This window comes from Budorcas taxicolor, chromosome X (assembly GCF_023091745.1).
Source record: "Budorcas taxicolor isolate Tak-1 chromosome X, Takin1.1, whole genome shotgun sequence".
In the NCBI taxonomy this organism is placed as follows: domain Eukaryota; kingdom Metazoa; phylum Chordata; class Mammalia; order Artiodactyla; family Bovidae; genus Budorcas; species Budorcas taxicolor.
The window spans coordinates 75,590,656-75,615,700 of NC_068935.1; the positions used below are offsets into that span (position 1 = coordinate 75,590,656).

Below are 25,045 nucleotides of genomic sequence, written 5' to 3' on the forward strand. Positions count from 1 at the left end.
TGAGAAACACTGATGTATACTGTTTCTTGTTTTTATTGTGTTAGGATTTCTTCAACACGGAGTCTACAGTTTATACTGTGGTGAAGTTCATTTCATTAAAAACAATATAGTTTTGGATAGTCTGATAATTTTTTGTCATTTAGAAAACTTCCTGGGCTCAAAGAGTCCTGGCAAGTGATTGTGCTGTGCTTAGTCATTCAGTTGTGTCCAACTCTTTGTAACCCCAGGACTTCTCTATCATGGGGATTCTGCAGGCAAGAATACTGGGGTGGGTTGCCATGCCTTCTCAACCCAGGGATTGAACCCGGGTCTCCCACATTGCAGGCGGATTCTTTACCATCAAGCCACCAGGGAAGCCACCAGGCAAGTGATTAATCCTACAAATAATGCTTCATTTGTTAAAAAGATCCAAACTTCAGAAAACATAGTTAAAACTGTTTTTGAAATCTCCAGGGGAAATGTAGCACCACTGAATAATTCCTACTGCCTATAGTAGGAATTCTCTTCATGTGGGAACCAAATATAATCAAAAAGAACAGAGACATATTAAATTTAAATAGCTGATAATATAAAATTAATTTGCTTGAAATATGGTTTTATAACTATACTCAAATACGAACTTGTCTCATGTTCTAGAAAGTCACTTCTAACAAAATATTGAAACCCTAATATAAGCACTAACTCAGAAGCAATGATGCCTACAGTGGTAGACATCATCTTTCCAACTAATTCAATGCATCAGCCTAAAGAAGATCTGGTCCCTATCTAAATTTGCTGACTCACATCTTTCCTGGGATAAGGAGAGAAAGATTTTGGTTTTAACGTGCTTCAGTTACAGCTTCTGCTAATCAGGAAAAAAGGAAATCCACATTGTATCAAAATACTTAACTGACAAGTATAGATGATAAGAATATGAAGGCAACATTTGCCTTGGAAGAATTGTAATATGGGTAATCTATTAATCTTGGTTTGTTATGACAGTATTCAAAAATAAAGGAAAAATATAGTGAAGTGCTTCTAGACTCCAAAGGGAAAATGTAATCCATTCTATAACAGTTTTTCTTCCTTTTCCCAAATCTTTGCTGACTTCTGTCAGCTTTGGTTCTTTCTAAGAAACTGCCTGCTGCCCTTTTCCATTTTTATTTGTTTGTTTGTTTTAAACAGAAGCCACAAGAGCTGCCTATGGGGCTATGGGAGTATAAATAATCAAGTAATCAACCAGCCACCACTGTTAAAATGTTTTAATATCAATGTAAAATGAGATCAGGGTTTTACAAGCAAGTTTCAGAATGTGAACGTCGACTTCTAAGATGATTTCTCTTCTTTTCAGAAGCCTGAATATGAACACACATAAATCTTAGGTTTTTTTTTAATATCAAGGTATTTTTCCCATTTTAATACAACTGTAATTGACAAACATGCAAAATAACTAAGCTCCAAATCAAAGACTTTTAGTAGAAACATCCAAGTGAAAAATGAAGCATTTTAATTTACTTATTGGCCATAAACTCAGCAAGAAACCATCTTTCCTCCCATATCTCAGAAAAACCACCACCAACTAATTTATTTCTAGTGCATCAATACCATCAACACTATTTAGCCCTCCTTTGTCAGCATCCAGATATCCCTGGTTCAAACTAAGTAAATTAATGTCACAGTTCCAGTGCTGGAAATGCCCCACCATCCTCTTCACTGCATTACACTAACAAGGCACCTACCAACAATGCACAGGGTAGGAAACGAGCCACAAAGAACATAATGGCTTGACTGAAGAGTGCCAATTGAGTGGCAATTGAGTGAGGATATTAGTGGAAATGTAAAATTCTAGGAGGTATTCTTTTTTCATTCTCTCCAAGTTACCAACATGTATAGTACCACAAAGTAAAGAGTAGGGGAAGGTAACAACAGTCACATACATGAAATCTCCCTAGAACTAAAAGCAAACTAAACAAAATCCAAACTATAGTGGGCCAATGAACTGACTTCCATTTGGGTTTTGTTTGTGGCTGCAAGCAATCTCTAACCTGAGATTCATAAATTAGGGAACAGTTTCAATGCACTGAGGGATCAGCAATTTGTATAAGAGCATTATTAAAGCATTTTCAGAGTTGTATGTGCTTCATTGTTGAATTTGGTACCAACAGTCAAGAAACAACTAAATAATAATAATAAAAAAAAAAACTCAAGTATTTCCTTTTTACTATACCTGCTTCCAAACATTACAAAGTATCTTTAACACAATTTTCTATGTCATCCTTTAAGTGAATTAGCCAAACATAACTGTAATATTACACATAACTCAAAACATAACTGTAATATTACATATAAGAATAATTTTCCTTCAATAACTTAGTCTGTTCCAAAGTATTTCTGTCCAAAATGTGTAGGTGCAACAGGATGAACTTCAGTAGTTAAAATTGTGATCTCTGGAAACTCTTGAATGATTGATTTGGCACCTTCAAAAATAAAAGAAAAATTGTCATTATGGTGGGATTTTTTTTTAATAACATTACCTGGAATTCAGTAATTTTATGGTCAGTCAGCAGGTCTACTACTGACAGAAGACAGAGAGCAATAACCTTTGGACAAATAGTTAGACTTGGTTAATCTCTTATTTATATAATTTCTGATACCTGAAAAGTTTTTATAGTAGTCAGACTATGTTTCCACCCATTCACTAATAAATTCTAAGAATCAAACTGTTTTGTATTCAATACATGAAAAATATATTCAGTTATAGCAACTTTTCCCCTAGTGAGTCTTATTTGTTTTATTTTAAAGGCAGCTGATAGAGAGAATATAGTCCTTCTGGAAACAGGATCATACATTAGATGATGGTTTCTCAGTTGGAACACTGTTGAAACAAGTGCAAATACTTTTTTGTTATATCACAGAAAGCTACTTTTTGAGAATTTATAACTCTAGCCTGGGCGGGGAGGAGGTGGAGGAGGAAAGGACAGGGACTAGCTTGGATCACAGTCAAACTAAAAAGCCATAACAAGGATGCTACAGAATAAGATTTTTTCATCTATAATGTCAAAGAATGAGTATCCTATTCTACTAACGCATATATATATAAATATATATATGTGTTAGTTTGGAATTTAGAAAAATGGTAACAATAACCCTGTATGCGAGACAGCAAAAGAGACACAGATGTATAAAACAGTCTTTTGGACTCTGTGGGAGAGGGCGAGGGTGGGATGATTTGGGAGAGTGGCATTGAAACATATAAATTATCATATGTGAAACGAATCGCCAGTCCAGGTTCGTTGCATGATACAGGGTGCTCGGGGCTGGTGTACTGGGATGACCCAGAGGGATGGGACGGAGAGGGAGGTGGGAGGGGGTTCAGGATGAGGAACACATGTACACCCATGGTGGATTCATGTCAATGGATTCATGTCAATGTAGGGCAAAACCAATATTGTACAATACAATATTGTAAAGTAAAAAATAAAAATAAATAAAAAATAAAAGAACTAACACAGTTACTTTTCTACTCCCAAAGACAGAAAACCCAATAATTATTTGGTGATCTCAAAATTTACAATGCTACCTCTGTTATATAGACAGATGACCAAGCAAAACAGCCTTTGTAACCATCAACATTTGAACTACAGGTAATTTTTCATTATGAAACAGCAAAATAATCAATGGCCTACTAAGTGTGACTCTCTCAAGTGGTTTCTCTGTAGCCTCTTCAAGGTTGACTGAGATACGGAACCTTTGGAAATGAGGAAATGCTCTAACTAGAAGCAATGCATTTCTCTTTCTTATGAAACAAATACAAATTCATTGTAGAACATTTGGAAAGTACAAAAAAAAAAAGGTTAAAAACTAACATAAGTCACTTAGAATTCCATCACCCTAAGATAACCACTATTAATTTAAAATAAAAATTGAATTAGTATTGTGCATCTGTCTAGCCTCTCATGTTGAGGAAAGACTTATTAGGTTTCATGTTAAACCCAAGTCTGATTTTGGTAGTCATAATAATTTGTATTCAGTTCAGTTCAATCGCTCAGTCGTGTCTGACTCTTTGCGACCCCATGAATCAGAGCACGCCAGGCCTCCCTGTCTGTCACCAACTACCAGAGTTCACTCAGACTCACATCCATCGAGTCCGTGATGCCATCCAGCCATCTCATCCTCTGTCATCCCCTTCTTCTCCTGCCCCCAATCCCTCCCAGCATCAGAGTCTTTTCCAATGAGTCAACTTTTCGCATGAGGTGGCCAAAGTACTGGATTAGTCATCTCTAAAATTGGTGATGACATTTTATCCTATTCTAATGCTGTTGTGTTTCTGTTATTTTGATTGACCAAAATTTTTATTGTTGCAATGATGTCAAAACATATCAAATTTTACCTTTTAAATATGTGATATATTATATGTCTATTATATCTCAATAAAGTTGCTAAAAATAGATTGATCAAACGTGACAAAAACTGTAAGCAGGTCCTGGATATGATCTTCCTATATATATGTAAAGCTAAAGTCAGTCTTTTTCTGACTCTTAAAAAAGTCTGCAGCCTAACTCATAGTTCTGAAAGTCAATAGAAAACTGTGGTGATGCCTGAGTGGTCAGTCTCACTAAAGCTATTGTTCATTCTGCTCTTACATTTAGATTTTCTGACATCATTAAATATTTTTTTCAAAAACATGACTTAACAGTTTTTAATATTACATACAGTTGATCCTTGAACAACATTGGAGGCTAATCCACATATAACTTATAGTCAGCCTTCTGTATCTGTAGTTCCTCTACATACATGAATTCAACCAACCATGGATTGTGTTGTACTATAGTATTTACTACTGAAAAATATCCACATATAAGTTGATCCACACAGTTCAAACTCACATTGTTCAAGGGTCAACTGTATATTTAACTATTTCCAAGTAAGTCACTTATATACTTTCAAATTTTTTCTTACATGAAAATGATAGTCTCTCCAATGACTATCCTAAACACTGAATTTCTACATGCCTTTATGATTATTTTTTTAGGATACTTTCATAATTGTCTTAGCTTATATGGCAAAGAAACCCAGTGTCTTAAATTAGGCTTACCTCTCTCAGGAAATGGAGAACACAAATTCTTTCATCATGCCCTTTGAGCAGAAGTCTAAGTTTAAAAACTTCTGCTCTTTGCTTCATACTACAAAGCTTACTTCAGAAAGACCACAGGGCTAGCTAGAACCTTGATTTTCTTGTTGTTTGAGAGCATTTCTCAGGCTCAGGTGGGGAGCCAGGAGAAATAGGGACCTTTCAGCCACCGGCAAGCTCTACTCAAACAGGGTAACTATGAAAACAATTGCAAATCCCTTCAGTGTGGTTAATTCATACTTTTCCATTTGAATTTGAACATTAGAATGGTTGAATGGTGTAAAGTATTACAACTAAGCTTAGAGATGACAAACACAGGTTATAATCATCAAAATTCAGTTAGGAATTAATGTGAAAGCAAATGAACTTTTCTTCAGGATGAATGGTTGGACAGATGCACACTTAACCACTCCATGACTATCCAGAGCCCCAGTTGCTGCCTCTTGTTAAACTCACCATGAGGAGTGGAGAACAGACTGAGTAGGATAATAACACTAGGTTGAACTCCATGTTCTATGAGAACTTTTACAGCTTCAATTACAGTATTTCCAGTACCTGAAATCAAAGGAAAAGCAAATGCATTGGCAACTTTAACAATCATCTCAAAATATCTTTGAAGTTGTTTCAAAGGAAAAGCAGTTTAGTAATCTAACATAAGATACTCCTAGATAAAGCTTCATTTGAAGATGCTCGTTTTTTATAAATGATGTTATTTTCAACAACAGACATAACCCATGTACTTTTCAGCTTTCAAATGCACAAGCCCTAAATTCATTCAGTATTTGAGATATCAAATGTAATACCCACCTGCTACCCCCAACTCTAGGATCTGAGCAAGCATAGGAAAAGACTAGAATAGGAGAAAAAAATATTACCTCCAAAGAGAATAAATCCTTGAGAAAATCATTGCTATACTCTGAGCTAGCAAAGGGACATATTTCAATATATATTCTGTGTTCTATATATTTTGCCTCATTAAATCTTTTGCTTCAATCTGTTATCTTAAAATAGAAGCTTTTTGGAGCTAATAAAGTTTGACTAATGCATATTTTCTTATTACACAATAAAAATTCCCCAGAGAACTGCCCAGGGCAACTCCAAATCCAACTGAGAAAAACAAAAAAAGAACACATTTAGAAACAGTTTCATTTTTAAAGAAGGGTACCTAGGAGGTAGGCACTAAACTGAATTTTAACCCTAATCAAAGGTTACAAATTAAATGCAAGCAACTCACTGAGAATTGGATACATCAGAAGGACTTTTCTTCTGTAAATGTCTGGGGGGAACTTGGCATAATATACTTTGGCTCTTTGTGTCTCCTCATCACTCTGAATCAGGATCTTTCCAATTCGTATGGATCGACAGCAATCTCGTAAACCTTGTTCCATCGCCTCACCTTGAAGTAGGAAATAAAAAAGAAACAGTGATTAAGAGTAGATAGAGTGAAAGTCTGAGAATAAGCCAAAGTAGAGCTTGTGATTATTATTAACACAATAAAGACACTATCAAAATGGAAGCAATTCTTCTTAAGCTAACAGCTTTCACTTCTGATAAAATATGATTTTATACTTAGTTCAGGTCAATGAAACTAGATTAAGGGCTGGTCAATGAAACTAGGATAAGCTAATTTTACTGCTGGCTTACAAGTTTTAGAGTTGTCATGCTTCCATGATTACAGGTAATAAAGCGTTTAAGCTGTTCTCTGAACTTTTCTATATCAGGAACATTTTAATTCTATTATTTTAAGGACAGTGTATTAATAAAATACAATAAAATAAAATATTTTAATAGCCATAAAATATTACGGAAGAATGAGGGCTGTAGACCAAAGGCTCTCCATTTAGATCAAGCTGACATCAGAGATATCATGTAGCCCCAGCAATGACTTCAGTGGCAGAGGCTTGGCTGGCAAACAGTGAAAAAGTAATATGCTGTTCCCTCTTCCCCCGAGATCCAGACCAAAACCACCATCATCCCCTTGGTTTCTGAAGGTAAAGGTAATTTTTGAGTCTGAATTCATTTAAGGAAGTGTTTGCTAAAAGTCAATCATTCTCACATCATCTTCAAGATTTTAGGCCACATCAAAATTCTTCTTGTACAGTTATTTACTTAATATTTTTCTTTAAATTAATTATTTTTGTTTATATTTAAGAGGAAACTGTACATCACTAGTGAAAATATAGAAAGTTTCTTTCTAATAGATATGGAAATAAACCAAGAGATACTAAAGTTAAAAACATCCTCTCTATGCATCACTCCGAGGTCATCTGGTATGCACTAGGGGTGCGAGGACCATGCTGTTGCCTTTAGGGCAGAAGCTGGACTAAAACAGAAGAAATTGTGCCTTAAAAGTCCATCTCCATTGTCTTTACCAGTTTTAAAAGGTTGAAGAGCATTGTTCTGAAAATCCTATCATTATTTAAGAGCTACTTTCTATTTTTAAAAAAAAAGGAGCATAAAGCTCCTATTTTATTTGAAATACCCAGTTGTTCACAAACAGAACTTCATAGCCAGAGGAGCAATGGAAATGTTTATATGTGAAAAAAAAATCCAGGGACTTTCTTGGTGGTCCAGAGATTAAGACTCCACACTCCCAGTGCAGGGGGCATGGGTTCAGTCCCTGGCAGGGCAACTAAGATCCCACATGCACAAGGTTCAGCCAAAGGGAAAAAAATCCATCTGTTTGCAATGCAAGCAAGTGGGGATTCTACCATACCCTGGATCTTGTACAAAGAATAATTAATGAATTAAGTTGCTGAATGGAAATAATCATCCCCATGTAACAGGTAGTTACAGACATGTGATTTTGCTGCACAAAGGTTAATTTACAAGGGCAATTGGTTGGACTCAAACACAAACACATTAGACTAGCAATTGGAAATACCTAGAGTTAATCACAGTTAAGTTCTTTTGCCTACATAATCACATACTCATCAAACATAAAACTAAAAATATTAAACAAGCCATTCAGTCCAGCTCCTGACAGGGTACGACTGTTCCTCACAAAAGAAATTTAAAAATCAGAACAAAGATTTTCTCTAGTTGAGTGCTCAAAGTTCTACAGGTCTGAATTTCTGCTATTACATACTCCATCCATCTTTAAGCTTCCCTAGTCTCTCCAAGATAGCATCATTACATCCTCCTATTCTTCCACTCTCCTCTGAATTTTTCAAAGCTGGCTTGCCCATGGGGACACACCACTAGGGAAGATAAAACTCAGCAACACATGGGCCATGATTCAAAGGCACTATGAGGATAGACAACACAGGTTGTGAGACGTAAGCTCAGGAGACAAGCCTGCCTCTCAGAAAACAGCAACTGTATCTAAGAATGCAAAGAGACAAAGTCACACATACACAAACCTACCGCTTCTCATTATGCTGACCCCACAATTTCCCTTTTCAAATTTCACTCCTTCATACTTGTACCCTGTTGGGGAATAAAACCAAATAATTTATCTTTCATCATTGGAGCAACTATTTATTTAATAAAGTATCTATGGTTTAAAGTAGATGGGCACAGAACAACTCTTGTCCAAACATACTGTATAACATCTTAGGTTCCCTGTGAAAGCAATAGGAAGAGTCATGATTTTTCATAGTTAATTCTTCATAAGAAGCCTGTGGGAATAATTGGGTGAGGTAGACTTCATCGAGCAGGAATAAGCCTTATGATAGCATGATATTCACATACACGTTTCTTAAATTGAATTCAGAGGAGAATTGCTGCATTCCAAGAATGCTAGAAACCCCATAAATTCAAACTAAGAGCCCACTGCGAGCCACAGCAGAGAGCCTCCTTATTCCTGTCCACTTTTATTAACCTGCATTCTGTGTTTAAAAGCAGAAGAGAAAGACTGAAGTAATTATCAAGACACATTCATGCCTTGGTCTCAGACCGAATTTGTATCAATTTTGATGCAGCAAGATTAGTCCCTAATTTTCACAAAATCAACCTTTGGATATAAAGAACCATATCAGAATTTTAAATCCCTAAAATAGGGATCCTTGACTGCTCTCTGTTAGAGCAGAACAAATCTAAATCCTCTTCTCCAATCCTCATCGTTTTTCTTTTTTACTTTTCTTTCTTTTACCTGGAGTTTCTATTGCTAAACCACCCCACTCATTTGTTAACACATGCATCTTCCTCACAAAGGTGAAGTTAAGTTGACAGCAATTCTTAGCTCTGGTCCCAATGTGCCATCATCAAAGGTAACATCCGAATGCTGAAGAATATTTATTAACCTTTAACTTAAACTGACAAGCAAACTATTAACAAAAGTCATTCACATAAATTTCTTTACTAAATGTCCCCAAATTTAATAAGTTGTTTAGAAGAACAGCTCCATGCAGATGCCTCATTTTGCATACTGATTTACTCAGACTGCTTTCTTCTCGTTTTCCCCCAATTCCACCCCAGAATTTTTATGAGAATATGTGAGTAACAGCCCTGATTACCTGTTGGAGTGGTCACCATGCATTCTTTATACGGCAGCTGATTCAATCCCTCTTCCACAACAAGTCTGATCTAGAGAGTCAAAGGAAGAATAATTTGAAAACTTGTTAAGAATCTCCTGTTATCTGTTAGCCTCAGGAGTTTAACACCAGGCAAAAAGTCAGCAACATACTAGGCAAGGATTTAACTTATAGTAGTAGGAAGGGAGACCCTATCATGTGTTAGATTCAGTTCAGTTCAGTTCAGTTCAGTCTCTCAGTTGTGTCCTACTCTTCATGACCCCATGGACTGCAGCACATCAGTCCTCTCTGTCTATCACCAACTCCCGGAGTTTACTCAAACTCATGTCCATTGAGTTGGTGATGCCATCCAACCATCTTATCCTCTGTTCCCTTCTTCAATCTTTCCCAGCATCAGGGTCTTTTCAAATGAGTCAGCTCTTCGCATCAGGTGGCCAAAGTATTAGAATTTTTGCTTCAGCATCAGTCCTTCCAATGAATATTCAGGACTGATTTCCTGTAGGATGGACTGGTTAGATCTCCTTGCCGTCCAGGGGACTCTCAAGAGTCTTCTCCAACACCACAGTTCAAAAGCATCAATTCTTCGGCACTCAGCCTTCTTTATAGTCCAACTCTTACATCCACACATGACTACTAGAAAAACCATAGCTTTGACTAGACGGAGCTTTGTTGGCAAAGTAATGTCTCTGCTTTCCAATATGCTGTCTAGGTTGGTCATAACTTTCCTTCCAAGGAGTAAGTGTCTCTTAATTTCATGGCTGCAGTCGTCATCTGCAGTGATTTTTGGAGCCCAAAAAATTAAAGTCTGTCACTGTTTCCAGTTTCCCTATCTATTTGCCACGAAGTGATGGGACCGGATGCCATGATCTTAGCTTTCTGAATGTTGAGTTTTAAGTCAACTTTTTCACTCTCCTCTTTCACTTTCATCAAGAGGCTCTTTAGTTTCTCTTTGCTTTCTACCATAACGGCGGTGTCATCTGCATATCTGAGGTTATTGATATTTCTCCTGGCAATCTTGATTCCCGCTTATGCTTCATCCAGCACAGAATTTTGCATGATGTACTCCGCATATAAGTTAAATAAGCAGGGTGACAATATATAGCCCTGACATATTCCTTTCTCAATTTGGAACCAGTCTGTTGTTCCATGTCCAGTTCTAATTGTTGCTTCTTGATTTGGATACAGATTTCTCAGGAGGCAGGTCAAGTGGTCTGGTATTCCCATCTCTTGAAGAATTTTTCACTTTTTTTGTGATCCACACAGTCAAAGGCTTTGGCATAGTCAATAAAGCAGAAGTAGATGTTTTCCTGGAACTGTTAGATTTTCTGTTAGATTCAGAGATAGAACCAAATGTCAAGCTGCTTGCTGCTAGGTATCCAACCTTGGTGAGGCATGTGATTGTCACTAAAAGGCTCAAGTATGCCTTTTGATTCTCATTCAGTTAGTCCAGGCTATATTGTGAGAAATGCAAAACCACAGCAAGTGCAAGAATCATGGCAGGAACACTTGGACATAATACACTTCTGGTAACTCTGGAAATAGTGCCCACCGGGAACTGCTTTGCCTTGTTTAGTACTTTGAAATTATTAAGTTGGATGCTTTTTAGCAAAGGCCCACCATGATGCAAAATAAATCCTGAATTTCTTAGGAGGAAATAAATGAGTGGATGGAACTGAACCAATTTACTGAGCTTGAAGTAGGATACGGTTGAATGTATTAGGACTTCCCAGCTTAAAAAAAAAAAAAGCTCCTAATGATCTTAATGTGCACAGAGCAAAGAATCCATCAGAACTACAAGGAATATCCTCCAAAACCCATCAGATATTCCTATGAACATCCAGAGGCCACTACAAAAAGGCAGTGCTGAGTCTGTAGAGCACATTTTCTCCAATCAGTATTACATTACTGATTAAGAACAGCAGGGAGAAATGTCATGCCCAATGCTCTGTTTTCACAACAAAACACCCTGCTGCCATTAAAATGATAAATGTTAAATGGGCTGCATTGTGTCAACCTGGAGTACCAGAGGGTCCAGGAACCTCATGAATACTGTGTGTGTGTGTGTGTGCATACTCACCTCTAGCCACCATCATCTGTGGAGATTAATGTTTCTTATGAGCAAAGTACAAAGAAAGAAGAAGATCATTTTCTTTGAAGAGCCTTGTTTTCCTTCTGGTAATACTCCTCTAAAGAGTCTTACCACCTGCCCATCTCCTCCAACTTTGGGACAAGAATTAGTGTGTCCAAGTTTTACAGGAGAACATAAACCAGAAGAAGGGTATAACCTCTTATCAAGAGTTAAAATTCAAAACCTGAGTGCCAGGAAGCCAATCCTGACAAATTCAGGACAGAATTAATGTCAACTATAACAGGACCCCTGTGCTAGAAGAGACAGTATACTAGAAATTCCCATCATCAGAAGCCTCAACAGCTCCAGTCCCTACCACAACCACAACTGACCTTCCACACTTCGCACCCCCAATATCAGGACCTTCAAACCAACTGCAGAGAACAGAGAGGTCCAAAATTACCATCCACTCAGGTGAATTTTGTCCTGGGTCCTTATTATCTCATTTGACTAAGACATAATGCCTGCCCTTTCAAGCAAGCATTTTATAATAACCATGATCTTAATTCCTATGTTCTATAGGAAAATGGCACATGGAGAGCAAAAGAAAGAAAGAGAGAGAAATCATTTTCTACAGTGAACACCAAGATCTCTGTTTTCCCCCACAGCAGCCACTGACACAACTGTCTTGAACCCTTTGGTTTGATAAAAGCAAAAAGAATAACCTATCACTCCAAGAATGTCAACTACATTTATCTTGATGCAATCCAAGAATTTTTACTGCCCCTGGAAGCTCAAATAGAAGTGGCCTTTGAACCAAGAATACATAAAAGTCAAAAGTAGAATATGTGCTGTCTACACTCTTTTGGAATAAAGATTTCCCTAGGAAAAATGCAAATGAAGAGTTTCATACCTCCCCCCACCCAACATCATCACATTTCCTTTAATAATCTATCTTCTACTATCTGGTTATAACTATAAGCTTAATAAGTCACTTTTCTTTCTTTCCCAGACTAAACAATGAGAACAGTACTTATACTGTAAACCACACAAGATCAGGGACCATGTCTTTATGCTTTACCACTGAATCTCCTCCCACCTACAACACAGTCTGGCACAGTGTCTGACTCACATGAGTTCAATGTATATTTCACAAAGTGATGAATACTAGGAACCACAGTAGAACATGTGTCAACCTCATTCCAAGCACTAAACAAACTTAGATACACACACAAGAATTAAACAGGGCTTACCTAAGACAGCCCAATTTGGCCTGAGATCCTCTCAGATGACACTAGCTAAATAGAATTGGGCTTGGTCAATTGTTAACAGGAATTCCCTAAGTGTAGACAGTATCCACAGGTGAAGGTACTACAGAAAATAAGAGGCAAAATAGATATCCATCCCCATGTAAACTATAAGATAGCTATTAGCTTTTGTGCATTCTATGGACACTACAAGGGTAACTACTAGCTCTCTTTACATCTTTGGTTTCCTTTTAATTTACATCACTTCACTGACCTAAGAAGAGGTATTTAAGACTCAGGATCAAGTTACCAAGATCCACTTGAAAAGCAGTGGTACATCAGAACTATAGACAGTGAGTTTGTAGACAATGATTTGAGGTGAATGGGATTGAGGCAGAGTTTTAATGCACAAGTAGAAACAACACTTGCAAAGTCTAGCAAGATGTTACTTGGTACCATCTCTCTCAACCCCAGAATGTTCTCAAACAAAAAGCCCCTTGGGCTACTATGATTATAACACTAGGAACAACAATGAAATGAAGATTGAAAGCCTCCATCCACCTACCAAACGATCCGCAGAAAACATGAAGTCCCCTCTACTGGCTGTCCTAAAAAAAAAAAAAAGTACAAGTTTTAGTCTAGATTAGAGCTTTAAAGTGAAATATTACTTAACATATATACAGTAACATGGATATTAAAATCTATTACATGATAAAAGCTTACCTGTAACAGACTATTATTGAGACATTATATTTTTCACTAGGATACAGGAACTTAAATGGAATGACTTCATAAATATTATTGAAAATGCTCATATGATATCATTAGAGACAGAAATTGAAAAGATCATGTAGTCTCCCACTGAACTGCTCAAGTATATACTTTTCAACCAGGAGATGAACAAGTTTCTCCTGGAAAATGGCAGCATATCCAGAGCTCAAGTTAAGAAAAAAAAAATTGCAGTAAGAAAACCAGGTTCTCCCCATTCTCATGTACCACTCACCCCAATTTAAAATCCTTATTACCAACATAAGTAACTGTCTACTTTGCCTCCAAATCTTTTTGGAATGAGAACTGTACAAACAAGTTAATCCTCTATTTTTGTTATTGCTTCCAAGAACACATAACCTAATTAACAAGACCTCTTTCTCAAACTATTGATAAATTGTTCCATTTTTCAATCAAATAGCTTATTCCATAGATCTTTCTACCAATTTCCTGTACAATTCCTTCTGGTCAGTATTTTCAGATCCTGAGGTACCCAAGTAATAATAATCCAGGGTTGCACCTACCCACAAACTGTTAAACAGCCTAAAGGGAAATGTTATAAGGCTGACATTTTTTTCTTTTGTAAAAATCTGAATAGATGCAGAGAAGGCCTTTGACAAAATTCAACATCCATTTATGATTAAAACTCTCCAGAAAGCAGGAATAGAAGGAACATACCTCAACATAATAAAAGCTATATATGACAAACCCACAGCAAACATTATCCTCAATGGTGAAAAATTGAAAGCATTTCCCCTAAAGTCAGGAACAAGACAAGGGTGTCCACTTTCACCGCTACTATTCAACATAGTTCTGGAAGTTTTGGCCACAGCAATCAGAGCAGAAAAAGAAATAAAAGGAATCCAAATTGGAAAAGAAGAAGTAAAACTCTCACTGTTTGCAGATGACATGATCCTCTACATAGAAAACCCTAAAGACTCCACCAGAAAATTACTAGAGCTCATCAATGAATATAGTAAAGTTGCAGGATATAAAATCAACACACAAAAATCCCTTGCATTCCTATACACCAATAATGAGAAAGTAGAAAAAGCAATTAAGGAAACAATTCCATTCACCATTGCAACGAAAAGAATAAAATACTTAGGAATATATCTACCCAAAGAAACTAAAGACCTATATACAGAAAACTATAAAACACTGATGAAAGAAATCAAAGAGGACACTAATAGATGGAGAAATATACCATGTTCATGGATCAGAAGAATCAATATAGTGAAAATGAGTATACTACCCAAAGCAATTTACAAATTCAATGCAATCCCTATCAAGCTACCAGCCATATTTTTCACAGAACTAGAACAAATAATTTCAAGATTTGTATGGAAATACAAAAAACCTCGAATTGCCAAAGCAATCTTGAGAAAGAAGAATGGAACTGGAGGAATCAACTTGCCTGACTTCAGGCTCTACTACAAAGCCACAGTCATCAAAACAGTATGGTACTGGCACAAAGACAGACATATAGATCAATGGAACAAAATAGAAAGCCCAGAGATAAATCCACACACATATGGACACCTTATCTTTGACAAAGGAGGCAAGAATATACAATGGAGTAAAGACAATCTCTTTAACAAGTGGTGCTGGGAAAACTGGTCAACCACTTGTAAAAGAATGAAACTAGATCACTTTCTAACACCACACACAAAAATAAACTCAAAATGGATTAAAGATCTAAATGTAAGACCAGAAACTATAAAACTCCTAGAGGAGAACATAGGCAAAACACTCTCAGACATAAATCACAGCAGGATCCTCTATGATCCACCCCCCAGAATTCTGGAAATAAAAGCAAAAATAAACAAATGGGATCTAATTAAAATTAAAAGCTTCTGCACAACAAAGGAAAATATCAGCAAGGTGAAAAGACAGCCTTCTGAATGGGAGAAAATAATAGCAAATGAAGCAACTGACAAACAACTAATCTCAAAAATATACAAGCAACTTATGCAGCTCAATTCCAGAAAAATAAATGACCCAATCAAAAAATGGGCCAAAGAACTAAATAGACACATCTCCAAAGAAGACATACGGATGGCTAACAAACACATGAAAAGATGCTCAACATCACTCATTATCAGAGAAATGCAAATCAAAACCACAATGAGGTACCACTTCACACCAGTCAGAATGGCTGCGATCCAAAAATCTGCAAGCAATAAATGCTGGAGAGGGTGTGGAGAAAAGGGAACCCTCCTACACTGTTGGTGGGAATGCAAACTAGTACAGCCACTATGGAGAACAGTGTGGAGATTCCTTAAAAAATTGCAAATAGAACTCCCTTATGACCCAGCAATCCCACTGCTGGGCATACACACCGAGGAAACCAGAATTGAAAGAGACACATGTACCCCAATGTTCATCGCAGCACTGTTTATAATAGCCAGGACATGGAAACAACCTAGATGTCCATCAGCAGATGAATGGATAAGAAAGCTGTGGTACATATACACAATGGAGTATTACTCAGCCGTTAAAAAGAATTCATTTGAATCAGTTCTGATGAGATGGACGAAACTGGAGCCGATTATACAGAGTGAAGTAAGCCAGAAAGAAAAACACCAATACAGTATACTAACACATATATACGGAATTTAGAAAGATGGCAATGACGACCCTGTATGCAAGACAGGAAAAAGACGCAGCTGTCTATAACGGACTTTTGGACTCAGAGGGAGAGGGAGAGGGTGGGATGATATGGGAGAATGGCATTCTATCATGTATACTATCATGTAAGAATTGAATCGCTAGTCTATGTCTGACGCAGGATACAGCATGCTTGGGGCTGGTGCATGGGGATGACCCACAGAGATGTTATGGGGAGGGAGGTGGGAGGGGGGTTCATGTTTGGGAACACATGTAAGAATTAAAGATTTTAAAATTAAAAAAAATAAATAAATAAATAAATAAATAAATAAAAATCTGTTATTGTTCCTCCTTCTTCTCTCATGTAACTTAAATGATCTGACTGATTTACAGTTTCTATACTTAAAAATTCCCATCTGCCTGCCCATTGCATACCTAAAATATTCCCCAACATAGCATCAAAATGGCATATGTGAGCATATACTATCTCAGTATACCATTAATCACAGCTCTTTTTCAAGCTGCATTTACTTTCTCCGACAGGAGAAAGCAATGAAATATCCCTTACACAAATGAAGTTAGGTTTCTTATAGTAACCACAGTTCTTTCATTATTACAGATACTAACTCTCTAAAATAATTGCAAGAATATAGGTCTAGGTCTGTATTCTTTATATATAAATACTCCCTAAACTCAGAAAACTCTATCCACATGACTACACACAGAGAGCTCATTTAAAACAGGCTTTAGGGGCTCTCCTGGTGGCCCAGTGGTAAAGAACTGCCTGCCAGTGCAGGAAACACCAGTTCAATCCTGATCCGGGAAGATCCCACATGCAGCGGAGCAACTAAGCCCATGTGCCACAACTATTGAGCCTGTGCTCCCGGGCCTAGCAGCCACAACTACTGAGCCAGTGTGACACAACTACTGAAGGCCACACACCCTAAAGCTCATGCTCCACAACAAGAGAAGCCACTGTAATGAGAAACCCCCGCACGGCAGCTACAGAGTAGCCTCCACTCACTGCAACTAGAAAAAAGCCTACACAGCAATGAAGACCCAGCACAACCAAAATAAATAAATAAATAAAACAGGCTTTATTTTATGTATTGTGGTTTTCAAATGAAAATATACTATTATATCAGCACCTTTCATTTCTATAAGTCTTCACAACATGCTTGTCAAAGAAGTAAAAGTCAGTGAACTACAAAAAAAATACTGAAGACTACTACCCTGTTTGGTAGACCTACACAAACTTGTCTAAGCAGCCAGAACACAGTTTTTCAATAGGGTAGAAAAGTCTGGATTCTTTAAGAAAAGTCTTAAAAAAAATATCCAGTAATATATTTTGAGAACACACCTGAAATACTTGTCTTTAATTTCTGATCAGTTACACATAAATATATTACAAAGAAAAGTTATATTAGGTTAAGTGATTGGAGTTACTCAAATTCATTATTTTACTTTAGAATGAAACATTTTAACATCTTCACACTCTCCTTAAAAATATCAGCTTCAGTTGACAACTTTTGCATGATAAACATTTCTCTACATTCCAAAAAAAGTACACAATGTGAGAACCTAATAAGAACTATCATCTCCTGATAGTTATTTAACTTCCAGTAAAACTCAAAGTCATCCCACTATAAACAGTAATTACTAACCTATACACTGCTGTTTTTGACAGACTTCAGACTCATTCCATTTACTTTGAATCAATTTAGAAGTTAAAGTGAAGCTAGAATACAGTAAGTTGGTTGCATTTTGAACAAAACCCACAGTGGTCCTCAATATCCACAACACCAGAGTTTCATTAAGCAGATATTTCCTGTTAGATCAATCAAGTTGCATATAATCTCTAGGCCCCTATTTTAGACCCAACACTGGACTAAAACATGTGTTAATAAAGATGTTTTAATGTAAACCAGATCCCAGGTCTTATTCACTCCATATACTTGGTTTCAAATCACAACTCTATTCACCTCTGTCTCAAAACCATTCTTTTAAAAAAATCTATTATACTGTAAACAAAGTTTTGAGAGACATTTTAATCATTTTGTATCTGATAACTTTCCCAAATAAAATCTAATACAAGATCATCACAAAACAACAAACACACTGACACACACCCCTGGATTATTGTATAATATATTCAAATATTTAAACAGTACTATCCAGGCGCTCATAATTCAAAGCACAGAAATCTAATTAATGTTGAGAACCTTTTAAGTTCTGTGAACTCCAAATAGGATTAATAATGCAGACCTAACTATATCTGAGAAAAGTGTCAGCTTATCTTGACACTTTGCCAACAAATGTGCCACACACCTGTAGTAACAAAATGAAAGCCAAAGATACCATTAAAAAAAAAAAAGTTCACAGTGAAACAACAAAAGAATGAGAATCACGCCAGAAACCATATCTCACTTCAATGTGGATTTAGTAAATCAGACTCTTCCCTACTTAAGACAGTGTATAAAGAACTTTAAAGTTTCCAGAGAAGCTACAGCAATTGTACATAGTTTAAAACATGGACATCTCAAAGCAGACCCAAACCAAGATGAAATCAGGAGAAATCTCTGACCTTTCTTTCAAAATGGGCCAATAGGTATGTACTTATCATCCACAACATATGGAACTATGAGACGAATGTTTTATAATATGAAAAAATTAAGACTTCAAGTAGAGATCTCCTCTCTTCTTACTAGACCTCACTACTACTACTAACTACTTTGCTGTTGCTGCTACTACTACTACTACCACCACTAGAGGAATTCTCTAGTATTTTGAAGACATCCTTTCCTGGGGCAATTACAACTTCAATTTCTACAGCAGAAACTGCCATTTGATCACTATCTGCTACTTTTTTCTTTTTTTTAAATTTATTTATTTTAATTGGAGGTTAATTTATAATATTTTATTGGTTTTGCCATACATCAACCTGCTACTTATCTATTCAAAATAAACTTGAAAACCTCGCCTCTTTATAAGAAAAATCATTTTAATAACTGTACACACACACACAAGCATTCAGATTTATTTAGAAGGATTTACTTAAATGGTCCAAAAGTAACAACAGGTAACAGTTCAAAAGTATCAATTCTTCCGCACTCAACTTTCTTTATAGTCCAACTCTCACATCCCTACATGACTAATGGGAAAACCATAGCCTTAACTAGACGGACCTTTGTTGGCAAAATAATGTCTCTGCTTTTGAATATGCTGTCTAGGTTGGTCAGAACTTTTCTTCCAAGGAGCAAGCGTCTTTTAATTTCATAGCTGCAATCACCATCTGCAGTAATACTGGAACTCAAAAAAATAGTCTGCCACAGTTTCCACTGTTTCTCCATCTGTTTGCCATGAAGTGATGGGACCAGATGCCATGATCTTTGTTTTCAGAAAGTTGAGCTTTAACCCAACTTTTTCACTCTCCTCTTTCACTTTCATCAAGAGGCTTTTTAGTTCTTACTTTCTGCCATAAGGGTGGTGTCATCTGAATATCTGAGGTTATTGATATTTCTCCTGGAAATCTTAATTTCAGCTTGTGCTTCATCCAGCCCAGTATTTCGTGTGATATACTCTGTATGTAAGTTAAATAAGCACAGTGACAATATACAGCTTTGACGTACTCTTTTATTTGGAACCAGTCTGTTGTTCCATGTTCAGTTCTAACTGTTGCTTCCTTACCTGCACACAGGTTCCTCAAGAGGCAGGTCAGATGGTCTGGTATTCCCATCTCTGTCAGAATTTTCCACAGTTTATTGTGATCCACACAGTCAAAGGCTTTGGCATAGTCAATAAAGCAGAAATAGATGTTTTTCTGGAACTCTCTTGCTTTTTCAATGATCCAGTGGATGTTGGCAATTTGATCTCTGGTTCCTCTGCCTTTTCTAAAACCAGCTTGAACATCAGGAAGTTCACGGTTCATGCACTGTTGAAGCCTGACTTGGAGAATTTTGAGCATTACTTTACTAGCGTGTGAGATGAGTGCAATTGTGCAGTAGTGTGAGCATTCTTTGGCATTGCCTTTCTTAGGGAATGGAATGAAAACTGACCTTTTCCAGTCCTGTGGCCACTGCTGAGTTTTCCAAATTTGCTGGCATATTGAGTGCAGCACTTTCACAGCATCATCTTTAGGATTTGAAATAACTCAATTGAGATTCCATCACCTCCACTAGCTTTGTTCATAGTGATGCTTTCTAAGGCCCACTTGACTTTGCATCCCAGGATATCTGGCTCTAGGTGAGTGATCACACCATCGTGATTATCTGGGCCATGAAGACCTTTTTTGTACAGTTCTTCTGTGTATTCTTGCCACCTCTTCTTAATATCTTCTGCTTCTGTTAGGTCCATACCATTTCTGTCCTTTATTGAGCCCATATAACCCATCAACCCACTCCTAGGCATATACCCTGAGGAAACCAAAATTGAAAAAGACACATGTACCTCAGTGTTCACTGCAGCACTATTTACAATACCTAGAACATGGAAGCAACCTAGATGTCCATTGACAGATGAATGGATAAAGAAGCTCTGGTACATATATACAATGGAATATTACTCAGCCATAAAAAGGTATGCATTTGAGTCAGTTCTAATGAGGTAGATGAACCTATAGCCTATTATACAGAGTGAAGTAAGTCAGAAAGAAAAAGATAAATATCATATTAATGTATATATATGGAATGTAGAAAGATGATACTAATGAAAGTATTTGCAGGGCAGCAGTAGAAACCCAGACATAGTGGGGTTTTTTTAATTCTTTTAACTGAAGGAAAATTGCTTTACAGACGTGCAAAGCTTTCAAATTCAATTAAGTCTCATTTATTTTTGTTTTTATTTTAATTACTTGAGGAGATGGGTCAAAAAAGATCTTGCTACGTAACTTAGAGTGTTCTGCCTATAGTTTCCTATAACAGTTTCACGGTGTCCAGCCTTACATTTAGGTCTTTAATCTATTTATTTTTGTGCATGGTGTTATGGAGTATTCTAATTTCATTCTTTTACATGGAGCAGTAGAGTTTTCCTAGCATCACTTACTGAAAAAGCTGTCTTTTCTCCACTGTATAATCTTGCCTCCTTTGTCATAGGTTACTTGACCATTGGTGCATGAGTTTATCTCTGTACTTTCTATTCTGTTCCATTGATCTATATTTCTGTTTTTCTACCAGTACCATAGTGCCTTGATTACTGCAGCTTTGATTATGCAAAGCAGAAATAGAAACATAGATGTAGAGAACAAACTTATCAATACCAAGTGGGGAAGGGAGGGTGGTAGAAAGTGGGAGACTGGGATTGACATTTATACACTACTATGTACAAAACAGATAATTAATGAGAACCTACTATATAGCACAGGGAACTCTACTCAGTGCTCTGTGGTAACCTAAATAGGAAGAAAAACTAAAAAAGGGGGACATAAGTATATATATAACTGACTCATTTTGTGGTACAGTAGAAACAAGCACAACATTATAAGGCAATTATACTCCAACAAAATGTTTTTAAAAAGAATGTGAATTCCACATACAGTTAAATTCCCTTTACTGTCTCCCAATAGCTGAAAAAACCAGCACTTATGCAATCTGAACCATGCACAAATCTAAACATGAAAGCTTAAAATGCCTCAAATGCACATAGCTCTTCAGAATTTATAACAAATGTTCATAGACAGTATCTTGCTCTAGCCTCCTTGGAGTTTCATGAGATATTATGAACTTACTCATTTTACAAATAATAAAGCTGAAGCACAGAGATGCTAAGCATCTTTCCCTAAGATCACTCTGGATCCTGCTGTCTCCTTCCAAATTTTAGAAGAAGAAAAAAGAGATTTTGCTTAGGCCCAGGTTTACTATACCACCCAGGCTTTTCTGATCAATAAGAAAAGTCAGGTATTGATACTGTCATATAGTCATATATGAATACTGAATGCCATTCCCTCTCCAAGTTTTATAAAAATTGTGAAATCTGATGAGAGCAAAGGAATCCTCATCCCATAAAAAGACATGTGCAAATGTTCATAGTAGCATTATTGATATTAGCCAAAAAATGGAAACCAAACCACCCAAATGTCCATCACCTGATGAATGGATAAACAAAATGTGGTATATCCATAACAGTGAAATATTACTTAGCCAAAAAAGAAATAGTGTACTGATAGAAGATGGGTAAAGCTTGAAAACACCAGGCTAAATAAAATAAAAGAAACTAGTCACAAAAGGCCACATGTTGTATGATTCCATTTACATGAAATGTCCAGAATAGGCAAACCAATAGAGACAGAAAGTAGTTTAGTGATTGTCTAGGGCTCTTGGTAGGTTGGAGGGAAATGGGGAGTGACTGCTCATGGGTATGGGCTTTCTTACTGAGGTGATAAAAACAATCTAAAATTTAATGTGGTGATGGTTACAAAGTAATGAACATATTTTAAACCCATTGGATTGTACACTTTAAAAGGTGTACTGTAAGTACATAAATATAGCTCAATAAAGATGTTATTTTAAAAAAATTACAAACAGACATACAAATAACATTTGCCAGATAATTTCTGAAGGTTTGCTAAAGCCCTGAGGCTCATCTACAGGTGCAACACAAGGTCCAAGACAGCACAGGTCCAAGACACAAGGTCAGTAACTCTTGCTGTATAGAAACAAGAATCATCCTATTTTCTTTTTTACAGATAAGTTTTATTTCAGTTCCCACTACCACAACTGCCAAATCTATGCCTCCTACTTTTTAAGATCACTGCTTTATTAGTTCACAAGACCACAGTTTTCAACACTGATTAATTAAAAACCCTTAAATAGTGCTTTCACAAATATAACTTTAAGAGCTACAAAGAACTTTTAGTAATTGAGTGACAATTGCTTGAAAGACATAGCTGGAATTCAAACATGTAAAAGATAAAATTTCTACCCTCAAGGAGCTTAAAATTGAATAAGTGAGGTAAAAGTAAAACAACAACATACAAAACAGATGGTGAATCTTGCATTATAAAGGCCAGGAAAGATTAGCAAGGAAGAATGATTGAAGGAAAGCTTCTTGGCAGAGGTAGACATTCAATGTTGAAGAATAGGTAGGATTTGAACACACAGAGGAATAGTAAAGAGAATTCCAGGTGCAAGCAGAAGTTGGGATGTTTCAGAACTGTTCCTAGGAACCATGAAGAAGGGCCTTAATGTCCATCTAAGTATCCTGACTTTATTTGGTAGGCTCGGAGAAACCAAAGAAGGCTGCTGAGTAGGGCAGTTAGCTAATCAAAGCAGTATATTAAGAAGATTAATTGTTCAGTAATTCGGGGGAACATGTAGAAGAAAGAAAAACTGGAGACAAGGAAACAATTTGGGAGTCTGTTAAACGTTATGAAGTGAAAGAGCTACGCTATCTGCCCTGTATCTGTTCAACGTGGTTAAACCCATAACCCAGAAATTGTTGCTGCCCACGTGAAGAGGCACAGAGCAGATAGCACGTTTACCTGATTCGAATGACTGAGGAATTAGTCATTCAGTCATTCGAACGAATGAATGAGGAATCAGTCATTCGAATGACTGAGGAATGACTCGAGATAAAGAGGAAACCGGAGGTTACCTAAAATGCTTCCTCCCTACACAAAGCGACGTTAAGCACCGGTACTGGGAAAGAGAGTAGAAGGCCTGTGTCATGTGACACCGCCCCCCAAAGAAAAGGCCCTGCCCAAATCCCAACAGACTAGCTTCCCAACGCCAAGAACCTTAGCCAATTTCACTTCCAATCCCTGCCCACCCCCGCGAGACCCTCCACCTCCCCTACCCCTTCCGCTCTGGCTTACTTGTCCCTGATGATAGTCTGCAGCTCCCGGATCTGATCATTCATTGGCAGGAGCTTAAGCTGCGCCCCGATCTGCCGGGAGACTTCGCAGTCCCCTAGGAGGGAATCGCTGGGTGGAGCGTCATAGTTGCCAGCGCCACCGATGTTTTCTGAGTTGAAGGTGGCGCCACCGGAGGCCTGAGGGTCCCGTTCAGCCGGTACGCTAGAATGGGCGTGCCCACTGAGAAGAGTCAGCTTGGCCGCGGAATCGCTGTTTCCCCCAGCGTGGGCCGGGATCAGGTCTCCAGCTTGCTGCGGCTCAGGGTTTTGGGTCGAGGCAGAGTTTACTTGCTGATTGTGACAGGGCATGGAGTCCGGACACCGTAACTCTGTGGCCATACACCAGCCCCGGGCTGTCCCCGCAGCTACCGATCCCTACGGATAAAGAGCAGGGAGAAAAGGCCAAAGCTCCTGTGCTCTCCCAGTCGTCCCGCCTCCTCGCAACCTCTAACCCCCTCTGCCCTGTCACCGCCTGGCTTCCACCTCTTCCCTTTTGCACTCTACGTCCAGGCCCCGCGACACCAGACGTACGGGCCCGCTTAAAGACATGATTGGCTTTGCTCCCTGCCGCTCTGCAGCTCATCGCTCGTTAACCCTTTGCGTCACCGTGGCTGCTTGACCGAACCTGACAGACGGGTGAGGCTAGGGATGTTTGGTTCTCGGCGTCTTCCGGGAGCCCATAGGGATTCCATGCAGAATTTGAGTGAGTGATAGACCCAGGAAGAAACTAGGAGTGGAGGATGATAAAATGGTGATACACAGAGGCCCACGTTTTCAGAATTTGTGTCTTGCCAGAAAAGTTAAACTTAAGGAACTACTGTAATCTACTGGGCTTCCCTGGTGGCTCAAACGGTAAAGCGTCTGCCTGCAATGAGGGAGACCCGGGTTCGATTCATGGGTCGGGAGGATTCCCCTGGAGAAG

At 37.6% G+C, this 25,045-nt stretch overlaps 1 protein-coding gene across 1 annotated transcript; it reads right to left on the minus strand.

The window, feature by feature from the left end:
• Positions 1–1,239: 1,239 nt before the first annotated feature.
• UPRT (uracil phosphoribosyltransferase homolog) lies at positions 1,240–24,569 on the minus strand. The gene is made up of 7 exons (XM_052663334.1): positions 24,086–24,569; positions 13,466–13,508; positions 9,568–9,637; positions 8,477–8,539; positions 6,345–6,506; positions 5,567–5,665; positions 1,240–2,456 (listed from the first exon to the last, which is right to left on the minus strand). Exons 1-7 carry the CDS (start codon positions 24,460–24,462, stop codon positions 2,350–2,352), a joined length of 921 nt encoding a protein of 306 aa, XP_052519294.1. The 5' UTR covers positions 24,463–24,569; the 3' UTR covers positions 1,240–2,349.
• Between the last annotated feature and the right edge of the window lie 476 nt (positions 24,570–25,045).

Bases quoted from the DNA above. Each gene is read 5' to 3' on its own strand.
- UPRT (XM_052663334.1), bottom strand. From the start codon at position 24,462: ATGGCCACAGAGTTACGGTGTCCGGACTCCATGCCCTGTCACAATCAG. The intron at 13,509-24,085 runs GTAAGCCAGAGC...TTTTTTTTTTAG, and splicing joins CAGACTATCATCAGGGACAA to GACAGCCAGTAGAGGGGACT. The intron at 8,540-9,567 runs GTAATCAGGGCT...ATTCCCCAACAG, and splicing joins CATGGTGACCACTCCAACAG to GGTACAAGTATGAAGGAGTG.